The following is a 22,992-nucleotide window of genomic DNA, read 5'->3' as shown; positions in this document are numbered from 1 at the left end:
GTCATGCAGTTATACGGTTACCAGCCAGCAGTGATAGAAGACATGCTTGGTGGGAGAAATGAGGGGTAGACATTCAAGGTTGACTCCAGGTGATAAGGTAAAGTTGAGGACAGACTTGTCAAACTGGAAGGGGATTTGCCCATTGTTACCATGAGTCTTTCTTAGGTTGAGTGAGCTATAGAGGTTGCCAAAATAAAATGAATAGGGTAATCTCTCAAATATCTGGCGTAATTCAGCCAACCCCTGTGCCAGATATTGTAGAACGCTGGATACTATGTAGATACCCGCAGTTGGCTATCCATTCGGCATTGAGCTGAATAATGTGCAACTACCCTAGACTATCCATTCAACCCTCTGTCCTAAAAACTTTCCAACGATATTACCCATGAGTAAATGATTAAAATCAAGCATAAAATACAGTGAGCAGTAAAGCAGCACATAATATAATCATACTGAGCTTACCTAGTTTTGGAGGGTGGATATGCACAGATATGTCATCACTATGCAGTAGTCAGATCACTAGGACATGGAACACTGAAGGGTCATAAGGTTAGTCACAGCACTGCAGCAATAAGTGAAGCATGGGAAGCCACAGATTATGTCACAGCACTAGGGGAAGAGGGAGGGGGAGGCCGAGGATGAGATGGAGGGATAGGGTGGAGAGGTATATGAGAGAGGGGGGTGTGAGTTGGGAACAGAGCAGTGAAATGGCGGGGGACAGGGCAACTTGGAGGTGATTTGTTTGTGGCCACCCCAAACGGGATTGAGGCGTCTGGCAGTAGATAGATAGACTAGGGATTAGCCAAAGTGTGGGTCACAAATGCAGAGCGCACAGGTACGTTCTCACTGCACGGTGCCCATGGGAGAGAATGAAAGAGCAACAATAGGCTTGGAGTGTCAGTTGGGCCGCTCCTGCAATGCAGTGTGATTGGCTGGCACATTGCAGGTTCTGCCCATGCACTGATTGGGTCCCGTGTCTGAGCTGGATGATACATCTCACCTTCGGAAAGTGCATAGTGCTGCTGATTGCATCCCTTTTCTGAGCCAGATATTATCTAATTTTGCCAAATACTGTTTCAGTAGAGCCAAACAATAAGCACCAGACAATGTTTTGGGCGGGATATTGCAACAATGAATAATTGAAAGGTTATACTGTCATTCCTTGATGTACGATCAGCCGATTTACGATTTCCTTGTGTTTACGATGTATGCATACTTTGTCAATCCCGCGAGATTCAATCTGATAATTTGCATGTACAGATCAACCGCATATCAGCCAGCCAGCCACACACATCACGACAGTCACTTGTCTGAGTCAAGATGGCGATGTTGTGTTCATCATGTGCTGAACACTGTTTGAGCTCATCTGCTCACAGCCAAAACTCCCGCCATCCCCTCAGTTGCCCGCGTGAAGGTCCAGTGATTGTGTGCTCTCCAAACTCCCTTGTGAAACTTTGCATCAAATTGTTTGAAAATCAAATCATTTTGTTCCATAAGAAGCAATGTATTTTGCATTAATCCATACATAAAACCTTTAAAATAAAGAAATTTACCCTGTAGATGATATAAATGATAATTTAACTGCATCTTACCTGTACTGAGGAGAGCTGATGGCTTAAGTGGATGGATGTGAAGAGGAGGAGGAGGGGTGTTAGTTTTTGGAAAGGGAGTCACCTTCCATGAAAACTGTAGGTAACTGCCCTTCTGGTGTTTTTTCTCTTTTCTGTCTCTTTGTATGAGGAGATTCTTGGAATTGAGGAGATGCTTGGGACTGGGGAGATGCTTGGGGCTCTGGGGAGATGCTTGGGATTGGGGCATTGCGTATTGGTTGTACATTGATTATGTACAATTTTCTGACGAAAATACATAATTTAACACAAAGTTTAATGGAACCTGTATGACTGATGCATAGCTGGAGAAGGACTGGCAACCACATGGCACCTATGACGCCGCGTCTCTTAGTGCAAATAGCGGGTCGCCGTATGAAAACTGGAGCGATTTTGGGGTGAAAAAGCTGTATGAAAATCGAGTTGTACGAGTAGAGAGGCGTATTCTGGGGTTCCGCTGTAAAACAAAGTGGTACCAAGAGTCTCCCACTTTATTTTATTTTATAATACACAGCTAGATTTACGTCTGAATGAGTTTTTCTTAATGTACAGTGAATACTTCTCAGAATATTCTTAAATTGGAAAGGTCAAATTTTGGCACTGAGGTACCAAAATAACACTTCCACCTGGTGGTGTGTGTGGCTGATGGCCATTCAGATTATCATGTGTGTCTCATACTTTGGTAATGAAATTGCACAGTGTTTGAAAGCACTTTATTTGAACGGTTTGTTTTGTGTTACAGTACATACATTTTACTTAGATCCTTATTTTGTGGACCTGACCACCAAGCATTGAATAATAAATAAATTGTGTAATAGAAACATGCATTAATTGGCAGAGAGACTGCAAAGTCCAAATTGAAACTCACACATTGTTACCAGTCTTATTTCACATCTCAGATTTTCTTGCCTAAAGTTTCCATCAACTGTTGGAAAGTAACTGGTTTTGTCACTTGGTTTAGCTACCAGTCCATAGAAAAAAATCAACTTTATGACCTACCTCGGTATTGGGATTCCTTTAAAAGAAAGCATGATATCATTTGACTGACTGATCGATGAATGGGTAATTGATGCATGGAACACAATTGTGTGCTCTCGTTGTTTATTTTTTTCTGCCTTTCTTTCCTTTATTCTTTCCTCTTCCGTCTGTCAGTGGGTGACTCTACACTGAGTGACAAGCCAAATGGTTTCCTGTACACCAGGAAATCATTTACTACACTGCATGGTAACCATATAACCATATAACCAAACTATGACACCTGGTGGTTTAGTGGGTAATTTAGGTGCTCCAGCCGGATTGAGCCTGTGTAGGTTTATATCCAAGGGATGGTTGGGGTTTATTGCTTACATAATGCCACTCAGGGATAAGTCAGGCTGGACGCTCTCATCTTAAATGTCAGGACCAACTTGCATAGCCCCGGGCTCCAACGCTCCTCATGCGGCAACACTGGATTGGATAATGATGATGATGATGATTTATTTATTTATTTATTTAATTTATTTTTGGGGGGTGAGTTGGGATGGGAGGGATGTATCATAATATGTCAGTATGATGAACACCGGATTATAGGCCTATAAATTCTTCGGCGTAATTAATCATGACCCTTTTTTTCCAGCGTCGGAGGTAGCTAGGTGAGAGTTGAAGAGCCTAAGAATCATCATCATCTACACTCATTACTTCAGGCACTTGCTGTTCCTTGTTGACAAGAGCAAGTTCAAAACTGAGCACCAACATCATTTAATCATGTACCTGCACAGCACATCATGCTCGCCAGGGCCCATTGTAAAGAGAGACGCTCACCATCATCCGAGACTTTCATTCACCTTCCATACGTCAGCCCTCAGAAGAAGCACGAATGTTGCCCTGTTTATTGTCCCTTTTTGTGCCAAGTGGTTTTGAAGGAATGAAAAATTGTATCTTATGTATAATAGAAGTTATAGATCTACAGTACTGCATATGAAAAGGAGTGCTGTAATTGCATATAGGTAGATGCAGTTTCTGACTATTCATTGGAAATTTTTTATATTTGGATTCCTTAAATTTTGAATATAGAAATGTACAGGTATGAGCATAAATGTACAATACGCACCCTGATATACTATACCTGCGAGTACTGTTTTAATGGTTAATTTTAGGCTAGTGGGTACAATAGCATGTACAGTACAGTAATTGATGTGTATATACACCAGTAAGGCAAGTACAGTACATGCACACATATATCTCTGGGAACTGCATTATATGTATTGAGTAGGATGAATAAATTATATATTTTATTCTGTTGTGCAATTAAGCAAATATATGTTCAGTCAACTGTATTGCATAAAATCTATTACGTTGCATAAACTGTGTTTTAGTTGTACGATTTGTTTGGGCTCTTTGAACTATATACATCTCCACTGGTGGGTATATATTAAGAAAGGAAATTGTCAGTTTTGGCATTTTGTCTCTAAATAGCATTGGATTAAAAAGAAAAGCAATGACATTTACAATAAATAAGGTAAAGTTGCTCACATAGACTAATATGCATGAATAAGAATGATGTTTGGGTGCATGAATCAGACTGTTAGGTAAATAAGCATCTTGATTATGTGGCATTAGTGAACCTGGTGAGCTTATAGAAACTGAAAGGAAAATGGAGAATTTTATATACACTGACAGATAATTAGATACATGTAAGAAGGTAGCATTAAAATGGACAGCCAATGCACCGTCCTGTAAACCACGTTTTATCTTTTATGTAATAAGTTTTCATTAGTTTTTTTTTTTTTTTTCTTCTTCCACAGACTTTTAAAAAATGCAGGTCTCATGTGTTCGTAGTTTTTATTTATATATTTATTCTTTCCATTGCATTAATATTGTTGTCCAGGATGAAGCCCTTAAGTGTCACAGTCTAATTGACGTAAGATATTGTGATACCTTTATACTGAAAAAGTATTGTCCAGAAACTTTGCAATACTTCCAGTTTTAGGCTATATGGTACGGTACAGTTACATCTCTGCTTCCGCAAGTTTTGGGACTGGGAAGAACTGTGTATATGCTAAAACCACACAATCCACACTAGTTACCTATATGGAAAGTTCACTTGGAACTGGATGTCAGAGGACCATTCTCAAACAGTTAATTTCTAACTCAGACCCATGTAAGTCATTTCTGTGCATAAACGGAACAGAGATGGGTCCTCCCAGATGTTATCCCTCTAATCTGGATAACTGTACTTCAGTTTGGAGGGATAGTGTTAAATAGTACTGTTTATAATATAATTCTTAGATTGTGCAACAGCAATAGGATATTGCAGAATGTAGTGTAGACTTCTCTGATGGGTTAATACAGGTAAATGTATGTGTGTGTGGTTTGTAGGAAAGGAGGTTTGATGTAGGTTTCCAGTCTCTAAAGTACTATTGTATGTTACTAATCCCATTAAACTATAAGTTTTTCCAGAAAACCAGGCAGATCATTTTAGTCTGTAAAGTAGACCTCCCTGTAATTTGGCATATTAGCTCAGTCAGTGTGTACAGTCTTTTTTTCCAATTTTGAAGGGGTTTTACTGCACGCCCTTTCTTGAGTCACTTCCAGCAGTCTGCAAATGTTTCCTCATACCCCTGACATAACTAGCGATTATTTTGGTCGTCCTAGTACAATATACTTGCCTGCTGCATGAGCTCAGAGTGCGCGAATCACATTGTGCGTGAGTGACCAAAATAATAACCAAAAACCTTGAATGCGCGAGTTTACCTCACAAAATATGAGGTAGAGGCAACATGTGGCTCAAAAATGCCTTTTTCCATTAGTACACGACCCCCACCGCCACAACACGCAAATAGTGACCTAGAGGCTCATAGGGAAGGTGCTCAAGAGGAGTCTACAGTAAGATCTCGCCAATAACAAGTTCGACAATAATGTTTTCGGCAATAACATTAAGTTGGAAGATACCCAGTTTCTATAATAATGACGTTTATTTCGTGAATACCAAGTTGTTATACTGCCAATACGTCCATAACAAGATGAGGTATGAAACAGACGAACAAGAAGAGATGAAGGAGATTGCCAAAAATGTGAGCAGTAGCGAGGAGGAGAGGGAGGATCCTCCCCTCACCACCTCCCCTGATTCGCCCGCCGCCCTCCCCTCCACCTCCACAGCCCCACCTGACTCACCTGCTTCACCTGGCATGCCTGCAACCCCCACCTTTTTATGACTATTGCTGCTTTCGGGAAGAAATGTAACATTCGACAGGCTGTAAATTTCTTCGTCAAAGCCTGCAATAATACAACATTGGCATCAGTTAAACAAGCATGGTGTGGCCGGGGTGGCGGCGGGGACACTGTAAGTGCGTTGCTGTGCCTCAGAACCCCTGTTATTTAAGTCCATCAGGCCTATTGTCTACTGTCGTTAAGGTGACTGCCCATATTTTTGTTATTGTAGTTATATCTGTAGTACAATGTCTGAAAAATTTGACCTTTATTATGTCTCTAAGGGCCAAAAAATATCCAGGTATGAAGGGGTACCGCTCATATGTAATTTTTCCCATAAGATTATGTATTCTCAGTGCGTGAATTCACACTGCGCGAGGTCGTGGACTGCCCAATGTCTCGCGCACTGTGCGAGTGTACTGTAACATTATTTAACATAGGATGATAAGAGAAATTATTATAGACATTACCTTCTTGTCATTCATTGCAGTTACCATCATTGCAAATATTTCCCCCCCTCCCCCCCGAAGCTCCAAGCGATTTTATTCAATTTGGAAAGGACCTTTAGTAATAAAGGGGTTTATGAAGATCATATCATACCTGTACAGTTCAAAAAAACCTCCCTGCTATATAAAATTATCTTGAGATAATATGAAACAAATAAAATGCAATATTTGATTTTAGTGATTAACACCCATCTTTTGCATTCAGCAGAAATGACCTCCTGTGTAAAATGTATTAAGGGTGCTCTTAAATCATTCAAATACTTCATTGAATATAAAGAATAATAAATGGTTAGAAATATTGTTGAAGCAGTAGCTTAGCTTGCCAGATTTGACTGTTAACCATATATTTGGTATTTTTTCTTGTTCATGGTAAAATGGTATAAATTGGTTGACCTCAGTACTGTATCTATTCCTCTCAAACTTGTGCAGGTGGAGATCTAACTGTATTGTAATTGTGTCCTTTTAATTGTCAAATATGGTAAGCTGTATTTTTTGGATGTCCAGGAAAACTATAGTGTTAATAGTTGTTTTAGAATCTGCAAGTTGATGAATTAGTTTAGTGCATTTGTAAATTGAATTTTAACTCATGTTTTATTGATAGTTCACTAAATGTAAAATGTTTGATAACTTTTTTTGGACAGGGTAATCATGAATTGGAAGTGAAGCATATGTATGAAGAAACAGTAGCAGGGGAAAAGACAATATTTTATGTGTATGGCTTTAGAGAATCAACATTTTCACTTAAGAGACACTATTGTACAAGCTTCCAGTGTGATGTAGAGTATAATATTGAAAGGGCCCTGGCTGATTATGAAAGTAGAGCTTAAGTGACTGAGTAATATAGAGTTCACTGTTTTTACACTGAAGAAACCAGACAGCTGCTTTAGAAACATTCAGAATAGTTAAGAATCCCAAGGCAGGTCATCTTATTTTAATATTAACCACATTTTTCCATTGAAGGTGCACCCCTCCCCCTAAAAAAACACACACACACACACACAGTAATCTTCATGCTGCCTGTAAGACAGTTGATGAGTTAAGGCAGGAGTTAGCTGGTCTGAATTCAATACAACCTCTTGTACAAATAGTTATCTCATCACGTTGAGACCACAAGTAGTTCTGTACAGTAGAATTTAAATTTTGGTTTAGCTCATATTGTTGATTTACTGTATTGTGAAAATATGAGATGCTTGAGTAGTTATTCAATCAGTTGGTGAAAAACATGAAGGTTACAGGCTTACAGTGTTTGTTTACTACTGGTAGTTTCTTCTTGTGTAGAAATGTTGGACTTTGTTAATGTTTTTCATTTTTATACATTTCTTTTGCTGAAAAAATAACTAATGACTGATGAACAGCATAGGGGGTTCTGCAAGAAACTTATGACTGATGAACAGCATAGGAGGTTCTATAAGAAACTAATGACTGATGAACGTCCTTGGATTCCCTAAGAAACCAGTGACAAATAAACAGTACAAGGAGTCCATGAGTAATGAGTCATTTTGTGGGATAGCAAGTTTTTGTGTGACATCCCCTTCAGTGTCATGGTCAGTTCACATACAGTATACTGTAGTGTGGTACCATGAGATGTTTTTTTTGGCTTGAGCCAGCCATGATGTCATTCTGTTTGGGTGCTTTCTATTCAAGTCCCATGTTTGCTGCTTTAGTTTAGGTATCATCTGCATTACTGGTTCCTCCTCTTTCTCCATATTTTGTGTGTGTGAGTTACCTTGGTTCACCATGGCTGACACTAAGCTGCACATCTGTGGAACAACACCAGCAACTGTCGGCCTGCTCAGTCCACCATCAGGAGGCCATCACAGAAGAAAATAGACACTGATTCACCTACACAGAGAAGCATGGAATGTTTTATACCATTGAAATTGGTGTGAGGAGGGTCAAGCTGGTAAGGGGATGGAGTGTTAACAAATTGACCATATACATCATCTGGTAGTGCCAGGAGAAGATAAAGAAGCACATGAAGACAGCAAGAGTGAGCATTGTAAATCCAAAGAATGACAACCAGCCATTGAACACTGAATATCTTCTCGTCCATTATCTTGATTGCCAGAACTCAAGTTGTGTGCCTGTCGACCCAGTATTGCTTCATGGGAGAACATAACATTACATTATGGTAGTCACCAAGATGTTCAGGGTCTCCTCCATTCTGCACCTTGAATGGTTGTGTGCACACCATCAAAGAAAGGCATCACTTGAAGAATATTGTCATTTTAAGTCAAGCTGTAAGTACTGATCTTTCAGTGAAGTTCCTAGAATTCCTGTGGAATATCATTTTAGAGAGCAGCTATACTCCTTCATGCATTTGGAGAAAGCATATGACACAGTACTGTAGATAGTCAAGGAATTTGAAAAATATTAACACTTTCTTGGTCCGACCCCCAATGCAATCAGCAGGACCCTCCCACTTTCCCCACCTTCCTGCTGTCCCTCCCTCCTACCCTGTCACGTGCTTGAGTTTTTCTCCTCCGGTCATTTTTCTACCCCAAAATATTTGGATTAGCAGGTTTGTTTTTATACCATTAGAAAACTGAGAGTAGAATAAGGTGAAAGAAAAAGGAAAGTGATATTGCACAAAATAGTTGTGATGAATAGAAGTTGAAAGAGCGCCTAAGAATGTTTATACTGTACTACTTTTTTTTGCTAAGTCTTTTTTGGTCACATTTTCAAATTTTCCCATGAATGATAATAGTATCACTGAACTGGAAATTCAGTCAGGCTAATATCAGACCAAATTTCTGGACATTAGACACAATTCCAGATTTATGGCGGATATTTCTTTGTTTGGATGCCAATCAGTGTCCAAAGAGTGGGTTGGACACTTTTGGACGTGAAAACTGCAAAAGTGTTAATATATGGAGTAAATGGGAAGCTCTTGAATGCCACGAAGAGTAAGTATGAAGGATGCTAAGGCTGCAGTGCGTGTGGATGGTGAACTGAGTGAATTTTTCCATCTGAATGTTGGATTGAAACAGGGATGTGTCATGTCTCCATGGCTGTTCAGTCTGTACATGGATAGAGTTATAAAAGAGATGCAAAGTAGGGCAGTGTATGTTGGAGCAGTCTTAATGAGAGAGGGCAGCATTTGGAAACTTCCTGTTTTGTTGTCTGCAGATATTACTGTATTGTTAAGTGAGGATGAAGGGGAACCACAAGGCTTGGTGAATGAGTTTGGGAGAGTATGTAAGATATGGAATTTAAAGGTAAATATAGGGAAGAGGAAAGTTGTGGTTTTTGAGAGAAATGAAGTCACTGAATGCACAGAGAGGTTGGATGAGGAGGTAATGGAAAATGTGAGTACATTTAAGTACTTGGGGTAGTGTGATGAGTAGGGATGGAAGTTTAGAGGATTAAGTCCTTGAAAGGGTACAACAGGGAAGAAAGGTTGCTGGTTTTTGGAAAGCAGTGATAAATAGGGAAGTGAGCATGGTAGTTAAAAAGATGCTGCATGACGGTATTGTGATAGCAACTCTAACGTATGGAAGCGAAGCTTGGACCTTGTTGGAAGGGCACAAATCAAGAGTGAGGGCAGTGGAATTGAGTTACTTAAGAGGAGCGTGTGTAGTTACATGGAGAGACAGACTGACAAGTAAGGAAGTGAAGGAGCATTGTGGTGTGGATGTGGATATGACAGAAGGCATTAGGAGAAATACACTGAGGTGGTTGGGCCATGTGGAGAGGATGGAGAGCAAGAGACTAATGTGGAGTGTGTATGTGAGAGAGGTGAAAGGGGAGGAAAGGGAGGGGAAGACTGAGGATGAAATGGAGGGATGGAGTAGAGAGTTACATGAGAGGGGTTTGTGAACTGGGGGGAGGGCAGTGAAATGGCGGGGGACAGGGCGACATGGAGGGGATTTGTTTGTTGCCACTCATTATAGGATTAAGGAATCTGACTTAGATAGATAGATAGCTGTACTTCTGACCAGATTTTTAACATGAATGAAAAATATTCCTCAGTGCAATTAGTAGAGCATAAGACAGTATGGATCACTTGGGTCAAGGATTGTGTGGGTAAGGTTGAAAGTTGGAATACTAATGTGGGCGATTGTGTGTGTGTATGCGCCAGCGCAAGATCGTGCTAGGAGAGTGAGAGAAGAGTTCTGGACAAATGTGGAAGTGTGCATGGAAAAGTTTGGAAGGAATGAGAGAGTGTTTTTGATCGGTGATATGAATGGTAAAGTAGGGAATCTGAAGGTGGATGGAATAGTTGGTGAGTGGGGTGTGCCTGCTGAGGTAGATGAGAATGGCAGTGCGTTAGTGGACATTTGTGCTGGGAGGGGGTTGGTGATAGCCAATACCCTCTTCAGGCACAAAATGATCCACAGGTATACATGGCGAGTGATAAGAAGGGTGGGTGGTGAACTGAATGAAAGGAAGGCAATGATTGATTATGTGTGTGTGGATGAAAGGATGCAAAGATGTGTAATGGATGCAAGAGCTTGTAGAGGTTGGGGGAGTGGACTTTCTGACCACTACTTGGTGGTGGCCAGAATTAGGATCCAAGTAAGATGGAGGAATAGAAGAAGGGAAAGACGAGAGGAAGGAGTAGTTGCAAGGAGAGTGGAAAGGTTACAAGAGGATGAGAAAAAGGCAGAGTATAAGAGAGAAGTGGAGGAACGACTGGGCAAATATGAGTTGGAGCAGACTGGGGACGTGGAAGGTGTGTGCAGGATATTTACAGAAGAAATACATGCAGCATGTGATGTGGTGTGTGGGAGCAAGAGAAGACGGAGGGGGGGTGCAAGGAACAGCATGGTGGACTGAAGAGGTGAAACGGGCTGTGGCACAAAAGAAGAAAGCATACAATGAATGGATGAGAAATAGGGGCGTGGAAGAAGTTGAGAGGCGGAAGAGAGAGTTAAATGTAGAAAGAAAGAGAGAGGTGAAAAGATTACTAAGAGAAAGTAAGAAGAGAGTGGATGAGGAATTTGGAAGGAATTTGAGTGTAAAGTGGAGGGACTGTAAGAAAATGTTCTGGAAAGAGGTGAAGAGAGTAAGACAGGGTGGAAGTGAGGTTAGCAGGGGAATGAAAGATAAAAATGGTAGATTACAAGTGGAGAAGGGAGAAAAAGTGAGCAGATGGAGAGAACACTTTAAGGAATTGTTGAACATAGAGGATGGAAGTAATGCGAGTATAAGTGGCTGGGAGAATGAGGGAGGTGAGAAGACAGGAAGAAATCAGTAGGATAGAAGTTGTGGAAGCAGTGAAGAAAGTTAAATTGGGGAAAGCCCCAGGAATTGATGGAGTGTGTGGTGAAATGCTGAAGCATGGGGGAGAGATAGTAGTAGAATGGATGTGGAAGATGTGTAGATTGGCCTGGGAGGAAGGTAGAGTCCCGGAGTATTGGAAGTCAGGTATAATTATTCCCTTGTACAAAGGAAAAGGGGAAAAAGAAGTGTGTGGTAATCATAGGGGCATTTGTCTTCTTAGTATAATAGGAAAAGTGTATGGTAGGATACTTATTGGCAGAGTTAGAGAAAGAACAGAGGAATTAGTTGGAGAAGAACAGGGAGGCTTTAGGAAGGGAAGAGGTTGTGTGGATCAGATTTTCATTCTTAGATCTTTAGTGGAAAGGTTTCTAGAGAAGGAAAAGAAGTTGTATGTGGCTTTCATGGATTTGGAGAAAGCATATGACAGGGTGGATAGACAAAGATTGTGGAAAGTATTAAGAATATATGGAGTAGATGGGAAGTTGTTGAATGCTGTGAAGAGTATGTACGATGGTGCGAAGGCTGCAGTGCTTGTGGATGGTGAACTAAGTGAATTTTTCTCTTTGAAGGTTGGGTTGAAACAGAGATGTGTCATGTCTCCATGGTTGTTCAATCTGTTCATGGATGGGGTAATAAAAGAGGTACAAGGTAGGGTAGTGGATGTTGGAGTGGCCCTGGTGAGAGAAGATAGTTTTTGGAAACTCCCTGTACTGTTGTTTGCAGATGATACTGTGTTGTTGAGTGAAGACAAAGGAGAGCTGCAAGGCTTGATGGATGAGTTTGTAAGAAACAGAATCTAAAGGTGAATGTAGGGAAGAGTAAAGTGATGGTCTTTGAGAGAGGTGAAGTCAGTGAATGTACAGCGAGGTTGGATGGTGAGGAATTGGAAAATGTGAGTACGTTTAAGTACTTGGGTAGTGTGATGAGTAAGGATGGAGGTTTGGAGGGTGAAGTGCTTGAAAGGGTACAGCAGGGAAGAAAGGTTGCTGGTTCTTTGAAAGCAGTGATAAGAAGCAGGGAAGTGAGCATGGAAGTGAAAAAGTTACTACACGACAGTATTGTGATACCAACTCTAACGTATGGAAGTGAAGCTTGGACATTGTTGGAAGGACTCAAGTCAAGAGTGAGAGCAGTGGAAATGAGTTATTTAAGAGGAGCCTGTGGAGTCACATGGAGAGACAGGCTGACGAATGAGGATATAAAGGAGCGTTGTGGTGCTGATGTGGATGTGATAGGAAGCGTTATGAGGAACACACTGAGGTGGTTTGGCCATGTGGAGAGGATGGAGGGTGAGAGACTGACGAAGAGAGAGTATGTGAGTGAGGTGGAGGGGGGAAGAGGGAGGGGGAGGCCGAGGATGAGATTAGGGATGGGGTGGAGAGGTATATGAGAGAGGGGGGTGTGAGTTGGGAGCAGGGCAGTGAAATGGCAGGGGACAGGGCGACGTGGAGGCGATTTGTTTGTGGCCACCCCAAACGGGATTGAGGCTTCTGGCAATAGATAGATAGATAGATAGCAATTAGTAGGGGCACTCACCTTACACTCACTTGATGTATTGCTGCTCTCAGGTATCTGCCCTTTCCTCTCCTCCATCCTTCTTTCCTTCCATCCTCTTCTGTCTTTCTTTCCTTCATTCTTTCCTCATGTTTCTGCCTGCGGGTGACTTTTCTCTCCATCTTCTGTCTTCCTTTCCTTCATTCTTTCCTCTTCCTTCTGCCTGTGGGTGACTCCACACTGAGTGACAAGCCAAATGGTTTCCTGTACACCAGGAAACCATTTACTATGCTGAGTGGCAACCATATAACCAAATCAAATTTTGGCGCCTGGTGGTTTAGTGAGTAAGTACGGCATTCCAATCGAATTGAGCCGGTGAAGGTTTATATCTAAGGAGTGGTTGGGGTATATTACTCACGTAATGCCACTCAGGGATGAGTGAGGCTGGTCACTCCCATCTTAAATTTCATGACCAACTTGCCTAGCCCTGGGCTCTTACACTCCTCATGGGATGATGTAGGATTGGATGATGATGATGAATGATGACATGAATGTTCAGTCAAGGGATTCAAGCTAGCAGAGGAATGCATCACCAGTCTTTTGTCAATCAGTGCTTCAGGAATCTGCGGACTGAAACCACTGGTGATTCATTGTGCAAAGTATCTGTGGGCATACAGAAGTGAGGATACAGGTCACATCAACAGCTGATGGATGCAACACAAGAAGTGAGTGAATGAGTAGTACGAGAGGTTTGGATTGGTTTGAGAATACGTTCTTTAAAGATTACAAGGAGTTCTGCATAAGATTCAAGATCCAGATCTTGCTTCTGCTAAGTAATGCACTTGGACATTCACAGCATCTTAAGGGATGGCATGGGGATGTTTAGGTGGTATTTTTGCTACCAAACAGAGTGTTGTTGCTACAACTGCTGAACAAAGAAAGTATCAGTAGTTTAAAAACAGAATAGTCAACATTATTATCATTATCATCCCATCATCTCCAATGCACTGCTCCCTTCTAGGATCTGCGAACACAGGATAGCCATGATAAGACTGCCTCCAGGCCGCTTTATCCTCACCTACCTCTCTCGCTTTCTTAGGCACTTCTCATCGTTTTCTTTCCCTCATCAGTATACTGTCTCACTCTTCCTTCAAACCACATTAGGTTTGCTTCTACCAGTATTACATTATATCTAACTTTCACAAACATTCTTTGGCCTCATATATATCTACATTTTGTTTTGTTTATATAGGTTCCAACTTGCTTGCATGCATCGGCCTTGGTCACCTGATGGTGGCTTACCACCTACTTAATCTCTGACAGCCTTCCTGTCCAGTTCCTTATCCCTGAGGTTATACTCTTTGACCTCGTCAAAGTTCTTTTTCGGTCTGACCCTCACAGCCCTATCCTCAGTGTTAACACTTCTCACTTTCTGCATCCGATTGTCATCCTCCATCCTCTCCACATACCCAAACCATCTCAGTCTACATTTCCTCATCACAACACCAATACACCCCAGTCCCATCCTTCCTCTTAATTCTTCCATTGTAAACCTAGCCTCCCCAGGCCTCTCATTCAAGGGTGCATTGCACATCCACCTGATCAGTGTCATTTCTGTATGTTTGAGCCTGCAATTATCCTCTTCCTTTACTTTCCAGGTCTCACTACTGTACAGCATTACACTCCTAACACATGCTGCATACAGAGATCTCAGCATGAAGGGAAAGCCTTCTCAATGTCAAGAGAGGCAACAGCTCTGTAAACTTCTTCCAACCACTCGTCATTCTAGCCACAGAGCTAGCACCAGTCCCACCTCCAGCACATAACATATCTCCCAAGTGATGAAACTTTTCCTCACACTCAAGAGATCTGCCCTTTCACACCTGACAGTCCCCACATGTTCTCCCCAACACACCACACGCATGAAGTCAGCATTTTTTCACAGTCTACCTCTGTTACCACTACATCACTTATGCACCCACTTATTACAAACACTTAACGAAGATGGAATTACTTCCCACATCCTTGTGGCAAACCTCACATGGCTACTCTTCCTCCTCTTTGACAGCACTGCCACCAACCCTAGATACCGTCACCTTTGTTTTATCTGCATTTACTTTCAAACCCTTGTGCCCCATACCGTCTCTCCTCATCCTAAATCTTTCCTTCGCTTCCTTTTCCTTCTCTGCAATCAGCACCAAATCATTGATATACATCCCCCACTGGAGTCCATTTCTGAAGTCATGTGAGATGGCATTAGGCACCATGATAAACAATGGGCTCAAAGCTGACTCCTGATGCACACTGATGTTCATGGAAAACTCATCACTCAAATCTCCATTCACTCTCACCTGGATGTGAGCACCCACATACATGGCCATAACCACTAACCAGCCACTCCTTGATCCCAAACTTTCTCATTGCCCATTTCACCACCTTCGTAGGGACTCTGTCAAAGGCCTTCTCCAAATCGACAAACAAAGTACAGATCCCATTTTTTCCCTATATATTGTTGCTGAAGCTGTTGAACAATGAACATGGCATCAGTGGTCCATAATCTATCTATCTATTGCCAGACGCCTCAATCCCGTTTGGGGTGGCCACAAACAAATCGCCTCCAAGTCGCCCTGTCCCCCGCCATTTCACTGCCCCGCTCCCAACTCACACACCCCTCTCTCATATACCTCTCCACCCCATCCCTCCATCTCATAATGCCTGGCATAAACCCAAATTGCATCTCATCAGTGTCCACTCTTTCCTTTATCATACTTTCTGGAACACTCTACATTAACTTCATTATTTGGTCCAAAAGTTTTATGCCTCTATAAGTTCCCCTTTCAAAGGCATCATTCTTCGCCTTGTACACATTTACAGTCACATTCTTCAGCCAATCACGTGGGACATCACATATATTATCATATTTTTAAAATCAGTGACTAACCCCAGTCCTATATCCTGAGGCCATCATTTCAACACTCAACCCAGACACACCTGCCACCTTCCCCACGTGCATCCTGCCTAATTCCCTGCTCACAGTAGGAGCACCAATCAATGTCCAAGGGTAAACACCAGATATACTGGCTCCAAACCTTCCCTGTTCTAGTCAGACTCCTCATTCAGCAATGAGCTAGAATGCTCTTTCCAAGCATCTTTAATATCCTTACTGTTCACCACTACCTTTCCTTCATCATTCTTCATACATGCCCCTCCTGTTTCCTTGTGCATTGTTATCATGGGGGGGGGGGACTTCGCAGATGTTGGTTGAGACAATGTGTGGGGGAGCCATAGCAGGGTACCTTAATGAACTCCATAGTGTGTAGAAGTTTGGTTGCTAGGTGGATGCCACACTTGTGTCTCCATTCTCCCCTGCCCTCTCTCCTCTCCTTGGGTCCCTGTCGTTGTCGCAACTAATTTATCTTTTCTTCTGTTGTTGCTTCTTTCCTTTTCTCCTCTCCTCTGTATTCTGTTTTTGGCTTTAAATAGAATGGAATTTTCCATCCATCCATCCATCCATCATCTAATCCTCCATTGCTCCATGAGAAGCGTAGGAGCCTGGGACTAGGCAAATGGTCCCGACATTTAAGATGTAAGTGACCAGCCTCACTCATCCCTGAGTGGCATTACATGAGCAATCAACCCCAACCACCCCTTGGATATAAACCTTCACCGGCTCAATCCAATTGTAGCGCAATAATTACCCACTAAACCACCAGGTGCCAAAATTTGGTTATATGGTTCCCACCCAGCATATTAAATGGTTTCCTGGTGTCACCCACAGGCAGAAGGAAGAAGAAAGAATGAAGGCAAGAAAGACCGAAGAGGGAGTGTAAAGTTACCCATAGGCAGAAGGACAAGGAAAGAATGAAGGAAAGAAAGATGGAGGAGAAGAAAGGTCAGACACTCAACAGCAGCACTACATTGAGTGAGTGGATGGTGAATTTTCCACATTCATCAAAATTCTCACCAGTGACCTTTACTAAGTTGCAACAAGAAGAACTAGGCTGTGCCTGTGAGCTATTGGTCTGGCCAATTATAGGGATCATGGTGTGTGGACCTCTGCAGAGAACTGCTGCTGAGCTGCAGCTTTCAGATCCGGGGATGCTGTTGCTTAGTGGTAAGACTCTCTGGCAATAGCCGGTGGCCCATCATTGTGCTAGGAGACTTTCCTCATCCACTTGGTGTTGCTGTCCTTTCTTGGGTAGTGTAGGGAGTGCGTGTTTGGACCTTGATCCCTACTTAGGCTATTGGCCTTGCCTCTGGACTCTGGGTTCTTCCCAAACAATTCTTTTTTTTCAGCAATCGTGATGATCCTTTTTCTTCTCAAAGGAAGTTATGGAAATTGTTTCTAGTTCCCCCTCCCCTGGTTCTGCAGATTTCTTGCCCCTGATGGTGAGCTTGGCTTCTCTTCCTGGTACTTTGACTCTTTCCACTGTTTCTCTACCTGTTTCATCCTGCTTAACTATGCCATCGCCTGCCTCACAGTCCCTTCCATGTACTACTCTATCCACCTGTTCATCTTCTATAGTAACTTTTGAACCTCATCTGCCTCTGCCCCCTCCTCCATCTACCTGTCATTTCTTCAGCTTCCATGTGCTGTTCTCATACTGCTTCCCGACTCAGTAACCCTGTCTTGGCCACCTGTCTTTTTGGACCCCAGACCTGGTCTCAGTATTTTAACATCAGTTCCCAAACAGATAACCTCTCGCTTCACCTATCATTGTTACGACAGGTAGGCTCCGATATTACAATCTCCGCACCATCCAATGGCTCTCATCTACTCAGAATACACAATGCATCTCAAGCAGAAAGAGTCATGTCATTAGTTGACCCATCAAGCAATCCAGTCTCAGTCTCTCCAGATGTACAACTGAATTCAGCAACAAGCACTGTCCAGCTTCCCTCTTTCTTGTCTTTTGGAAGTAGAAGCTTCACTGACTGCACAGAAGACATCAAATTCATTCTCTCTGAATAAAATCACCAGATCCTTTCAGTCCAATGCAGTACAATCCCTCCTCAAGGATGCTGCCAGCCAGCATTGTCAAAATAGTATTTCAATTCCAAGATCTTTCCGCCTCCGTTATTGTTTAAGGCACAGTCCTCTCTGTTAAAGTATTTGTTCCTCCCTCTTGTCAGTGCACTTCCTGCTGGCATTTTGGTCATCCAGCAAAGTACTGCTGGCCACAGGCTGTTTGCCCCAACTGTCCACAAGCTGGACACTCAGCATCCACTTGTGTATTGACCTTCCAATCCTGTCTGAACTGCAGGGAACATCATAGTCTCCTACAGAAAATGCCCTACTTACAGTATATTTTTGAAGCCGAAGTGTCCCACATTTGGTGAAAAACAGAGTTTACCCTCCGAGAAGCCCCTCAACAAGAACATCACTTGGGGCATTCCCCTGGCCCAACCCACTCCTATGTCACAGGTTTCAAGCTCATCCAGTGTCTCTGCTTCTGTACCTCACTCAGATTCTTTTGCTACTCTTGTCTCATCCTGATTCCTCTTCCTCCTTTCCCTCCCTTCCTAGTTCTGCTCCCTTCATCCCACCTCCTTCCCATACAGTATACTCCCGCTCTTCTCCTCCCTCAGCTTCTCCCCGAGGTAACAAATGTAAATGTGCTGTTGTATCCTCTTCATCTCATATTCTTGGTCTCTTCCCCCACTTCCTCTACTGCCCAGTCTATCCAGTGTTCCCCCTCCTCCAAACAACAGCGTCATAAGGCTATGTCACTAGCTCGCACTCAACCATTGTCCTCTCCTATGGAAGCAGAATCCCTGCAAAGTATCATTTATCTTCACCTTACCTCCTTCTGGCCTATCCTTGTCACTGCAGAAATACATTCCTCCCCTTCCCCACCTTCTCCCACTCCCAGTTCTCCTACCTCTTGTGAACCTTCCCCTCCCATACTTTCTACCTCTCCTGTGCCTCCCCTTCTCCTTTCTTCTGTTTTCCAGACCTCCTCCATTCAACCATCTGCCTCCTCTATGATCACTATGCCTTCCCTGTCTTCTCTGATCTCTTCTGTTCTTGAATTACCTATGCTCCCTGGATACTCTCTCCCTCAGTGCCATAAACATTCTCTGCACTCCTCCCACACTTGATTCTCCATAGTCATGGCACTCCTTGAGTGGAATATTAGAGGCTCCCATACCCATCATACGGACCTTTGTTTTCTTATTTCCTCCTGTAACCTTTTTTCGTAGTCCCTGGTTCCTAGTCCTGGGTGTAATTTTCCTGGATTCCCTCCTTCCTTTGACATTGCCCTCCATATCTGCAGTGATGTCCGCTTTGAAACTCTTCCTATTTCTTCTCCTGTCACTTACACTTCTGCCTATGTCTTTCTCCGTCACTGGATTGCTGTTAGCTCTTTGTATTTCTCTCCTGTTGTCCCTCTTGATTTTCCTAACTCATTCCTTTCTCATTCCTTCAGTCCCTTCCCCTTCTGATTCTTCTTCTTGGTGACTTCAGTTGTTGGCATTCCCTGTGGGGTGATTCTGTGATCACCAAGAGCGGATGCTCATTAGAACAGTTTCTTTCTTCTCAAGATCTTTTTATCCTTAACATTGGCACCTCTACTCACTTTGATCTCCATGCTTATTCCCTCTCTTGTTTGGATCTCTCCCTTTGCTAACCTTCAGTTTCTTTCCATTTTCTTTGGTTGGTATTAAAAGACAATTTTTTAAGCAATCACTTCCCCATCAAACTCTCTCTGCCTCTTACCGTCCTCTCCCTTGTCGCCCCTGTTGGCAGTTCCATGCTGCTGACTGAGAGTTATTTTCATCCCCTACAGCTCCCCCACTTCCTCCTTCGTCTTTTTCGTCTCCATAAGATATGTTGTCCTTCTTCCTTGTCCTGGTTTTAAGTGCCACTCTCACTGCCATTTCCCCTGATACATGACCGTCTGCTGCTAAATGTGTTCCCTGGTGGACTCCTACTTGTTTGCAATCTCCGTGTGAAATGTGCCACCTGGAAAAGTTTTCATCGTACACAGTCCACCCTTGATTAGATTCGTAGCCTCCTCATATTTCGCCAAGCTCCCACTGTCTTCCATTATACCATCTGTCAGGCAAAACGTACTAGTTGGAGAGACTTTGTTTCTTCTGTTTCTGTAAATACACCTGTTGCAGCAGTTTGGTCCCAACTTCGTAGGTTATCAAGCAAACGTATCCCACCCCAAGCCCAGGTTCTTCATATTGATGGACAGTCTGTAGCTGATGCATCACTAGTTGCAGATGCCTTAGGTAATTCATTTGTCTTATTAGTAGTGGGTCTCATCTCTCTCCAGAATTTCATCACCTTAAATCTGATTCTGAACTTGTACCAATTTTTTTTAAGTTGTCAGCTTAGGGAGTTCTTAATGTTCCCTTCTTTCTTTGTGAATTGTCATCTCCACTTAAATCCTGTAAAAATTCAAGTGAAGGACTTGATGGTGTTCATTGCACTATGTTAAAACATCACACCCCACAAGCCACATCCTTTCTCTTGGCCTGTTATAATTAATTTTGGACTGAAGGCTTTTTCCTTCTGATTGGCTTATTGCGATCATCCTCCCGTTCCCCTTGAAGATTACTGTCCCATAGCCCTGACCAGCTGTTTATGTAAACTGCTTTAATGGATGGTTAATAAATGAATCATGTGGCACCTTGAATCCTGTATTCTCCCTTCCCCCTGATAATTTAGGTATCGCAAAGCATGCAGCACCTTAGATCCTCTTCTCAAACTTTAATATTTTATCTGCTCTGCTTTTTCACTCTTCCAGTCAGTCATTGCCATCTTTTATGTTTAGAAAAGACCTATGATACAGCATGGAGGTATAATTGTCTTCGTTGTCTTTGTTCCCCTGATCTGCATGGTAACTTGAGTGTTTTCTTTCAAAATTTTCTTACTTTCTGAACCTTTCATATCTAAGAGACCACCTTTCCCATCCCTTTCCCCAGCATGAAGTTGTCCCCCAAGGCTGCGTCCTTAATACAACTATTTTTATTGTAGCAATAAATGGCATCATCTCTTCTCTACCCCGTTGTGTTTCGGCCTCTCTGTATGTTGATTTAGCTATTTACACTGCAGATTCAGATCTGCCTTGGCTCCAATCCCTTCTTCAGTCCACCATCGATGCTGCCTCCACATGGGCTACTACTCATGGTTTTCATTTTTCTATCTCTAAATCCTGTGCGGTAACTTTTACTCATTTGCGAACCATACCACAGCCTTCTCTTTCCTTACTGTACAGTATATAACATCCCTCTTCCCTACCTATCCTCTGCCACATTTCTTGGCCTTACATTTGACTCGCGGTTAAATTGGAATGCACATATCTCTTTCCTCAAGTCTTCTACTCTTCACTGTCTTTGTTTGCTGCAAATGCTGTCTCATCTTTCATGGGGTGCTGATCATATCACATTTCTTCATCTTCACTCTGTCTATCTTTCCAAACTCGATTATGGTTGTCCGGTCTATTCTTCTGCCTCCACTTGCTGTCCATCAAAACTAGATTCTGGTCATCACTGGTCTTTGTTTAGCTATTGGTACTTTTCAGTCAACTCCCACTTCAAGTCTTTGTGCTGAATCGGGCATTTCCCCCCTCTGGTATCTTCGTTCCCTTCTCACTGTTGGATCTTATACACGTGTCCTTCTGTTCCTACAAAAGAGTTACTCCACCCACCCATACTTTTTCAATGTTTCTTTCACTTGGTCTCCCATCTCCTTCTTCCATTTCCTTTTTGGATCCCCATGCTTTTTCAGTCTGTTGATTTTACCTTTCCTCCTGTTCTTCCACTATGTCCAGTTTGACCAAGCCTGAGAGTCCCCAGGAGGGGGGGACCATAAATGACCCCACCATCTGCCCCTTTCCCAATGATGACCCAGCAAGATGCCTGGAACCACTGTGTGACTCACATCTTCATTTCTGCAACATTCGAGGCCTTTCCTCTAACTTTCTTTCTGTTGAGCACCACCTCTCCTCCTCTAAACCTCACCTTATATTCCTAACTGAGACTCAGCTGTCTGAGGCAATTGATAGCAAACCCTTCTTTGTATCCTCCTACTTTCTCTATACTTGTTTCAAAACCAAAGGTGGCTGTTGCGTATATGTATGCAACAATTTATCTTGCTCTCATGTTCCTGAGCTTGATTCTTCTGAATTCTCTACTCTCTGGCTCCAGCTTTCCTGTTGTTCTGTGACTAAATATATCTGTGCTGTTTACTCATCCCCTAATTCTACTGACTATGAAAAATAGGGATTACTGTGTGTGTGTGTGTGTGTGTAACAGTGAACATTTTCACTGTACCTGATGTGTGTATGGTGAATATACTGTGTTTTGATTGGATTCTGATCATTTGCTTATGCTCTCTTAATTTTTTATGTTCAGAGGCCAGCATACAGTACAGCCAGCAGTGAGATAGTAGTAGGGAGAGAAGAGGGTTGAGACAGCTGTCAACCCTGTTCCTGGACAGCCTCGCTATGATGTGTATCAGTTGTAAACTAATAAGTGTGTCTTTACATGGACTAAATTTGGCTTTTTTGTGTGTGTTTTGGTATTTAGAGGTTAGTGCAAGTGCATAATGAGTGATATGGAAAAAATGGGGTAGCTTACAGCATATGCCAGTCAGCTGAGCAGAATTCAGACCCATATTCATTTGATTGTTAACCCGAGACGTCCCGTTGACGTATGGGTACGTTGCAACATTTTGCATTTGCCAGTCCCAACGACGTACTGGTACATTGTGCAATTGCAAGGTCCCTAATTTGCACAATTTTCAATTTTCGTGCATGATTTTTCGTACGTATACACGGGACACCTTCCTCTATTCCTCTATAAGATGCCAAGCAGGGACAATGCCTTACACCGCATAACCTCCCCTCCCCCATTGTCTCAGCAATTCACCTGTTACCAGTGACCTGGCCAATAAAGACATTCAGGGCCAGAGTGATTCCCCAAACGATGACAATGTGGAGGACAAAGTTTACATA

At 42.5% G+C, this 22,992-nt stretch overlaps 1 protein-coding gene across 1 annotated transcript in view; it reads left to right on the top strand.

Annotated features, from left to right (window-relative positions):
* LOC145414965 (G protein-coupled receptor kinase 2-like) overlaps nt 1-3,939 on the top strand; it is an 854,061-nt gene extending 850,122 nt beyond the window's left edge. The window contains exon 13 of the mRNA XM_080284376.1: nt 3,223-3,939. Within this exon, the coding sequence (XP_080140502.1) occupies nt 3,223-3,234 (12 nt within the window). The 3' untranslated portion in view covers nt 3,235-3,939. The remainder of the gene's footprint in view (nt 1-3,222) is intronic.
* The last annotated feature ends 19,053 nt before the right edge of the window (nt 3,940-22,992 follow it).

This window comes from Coenobita brevimanus, chromosome 101 (assembly GCF_032717465.1).
Source record: "Coenobita brevimanus isolate Jiangsu-jjx chromosome 101, ASM3271746v2, whole genome shotgun sequence".
Classification (NCBI taxonomy): Eukaryota; Metazoa; Arthropoda; class Malacostraca; order Decapoda; family Coenobitidae; genus Coenobita; species Coenobita brevimanus.
The sequence above is the reverse complement of the archived record's forward strand: the minus strand, read 5'-3'. Positions and strand labels throughout refer to the sequence as shown.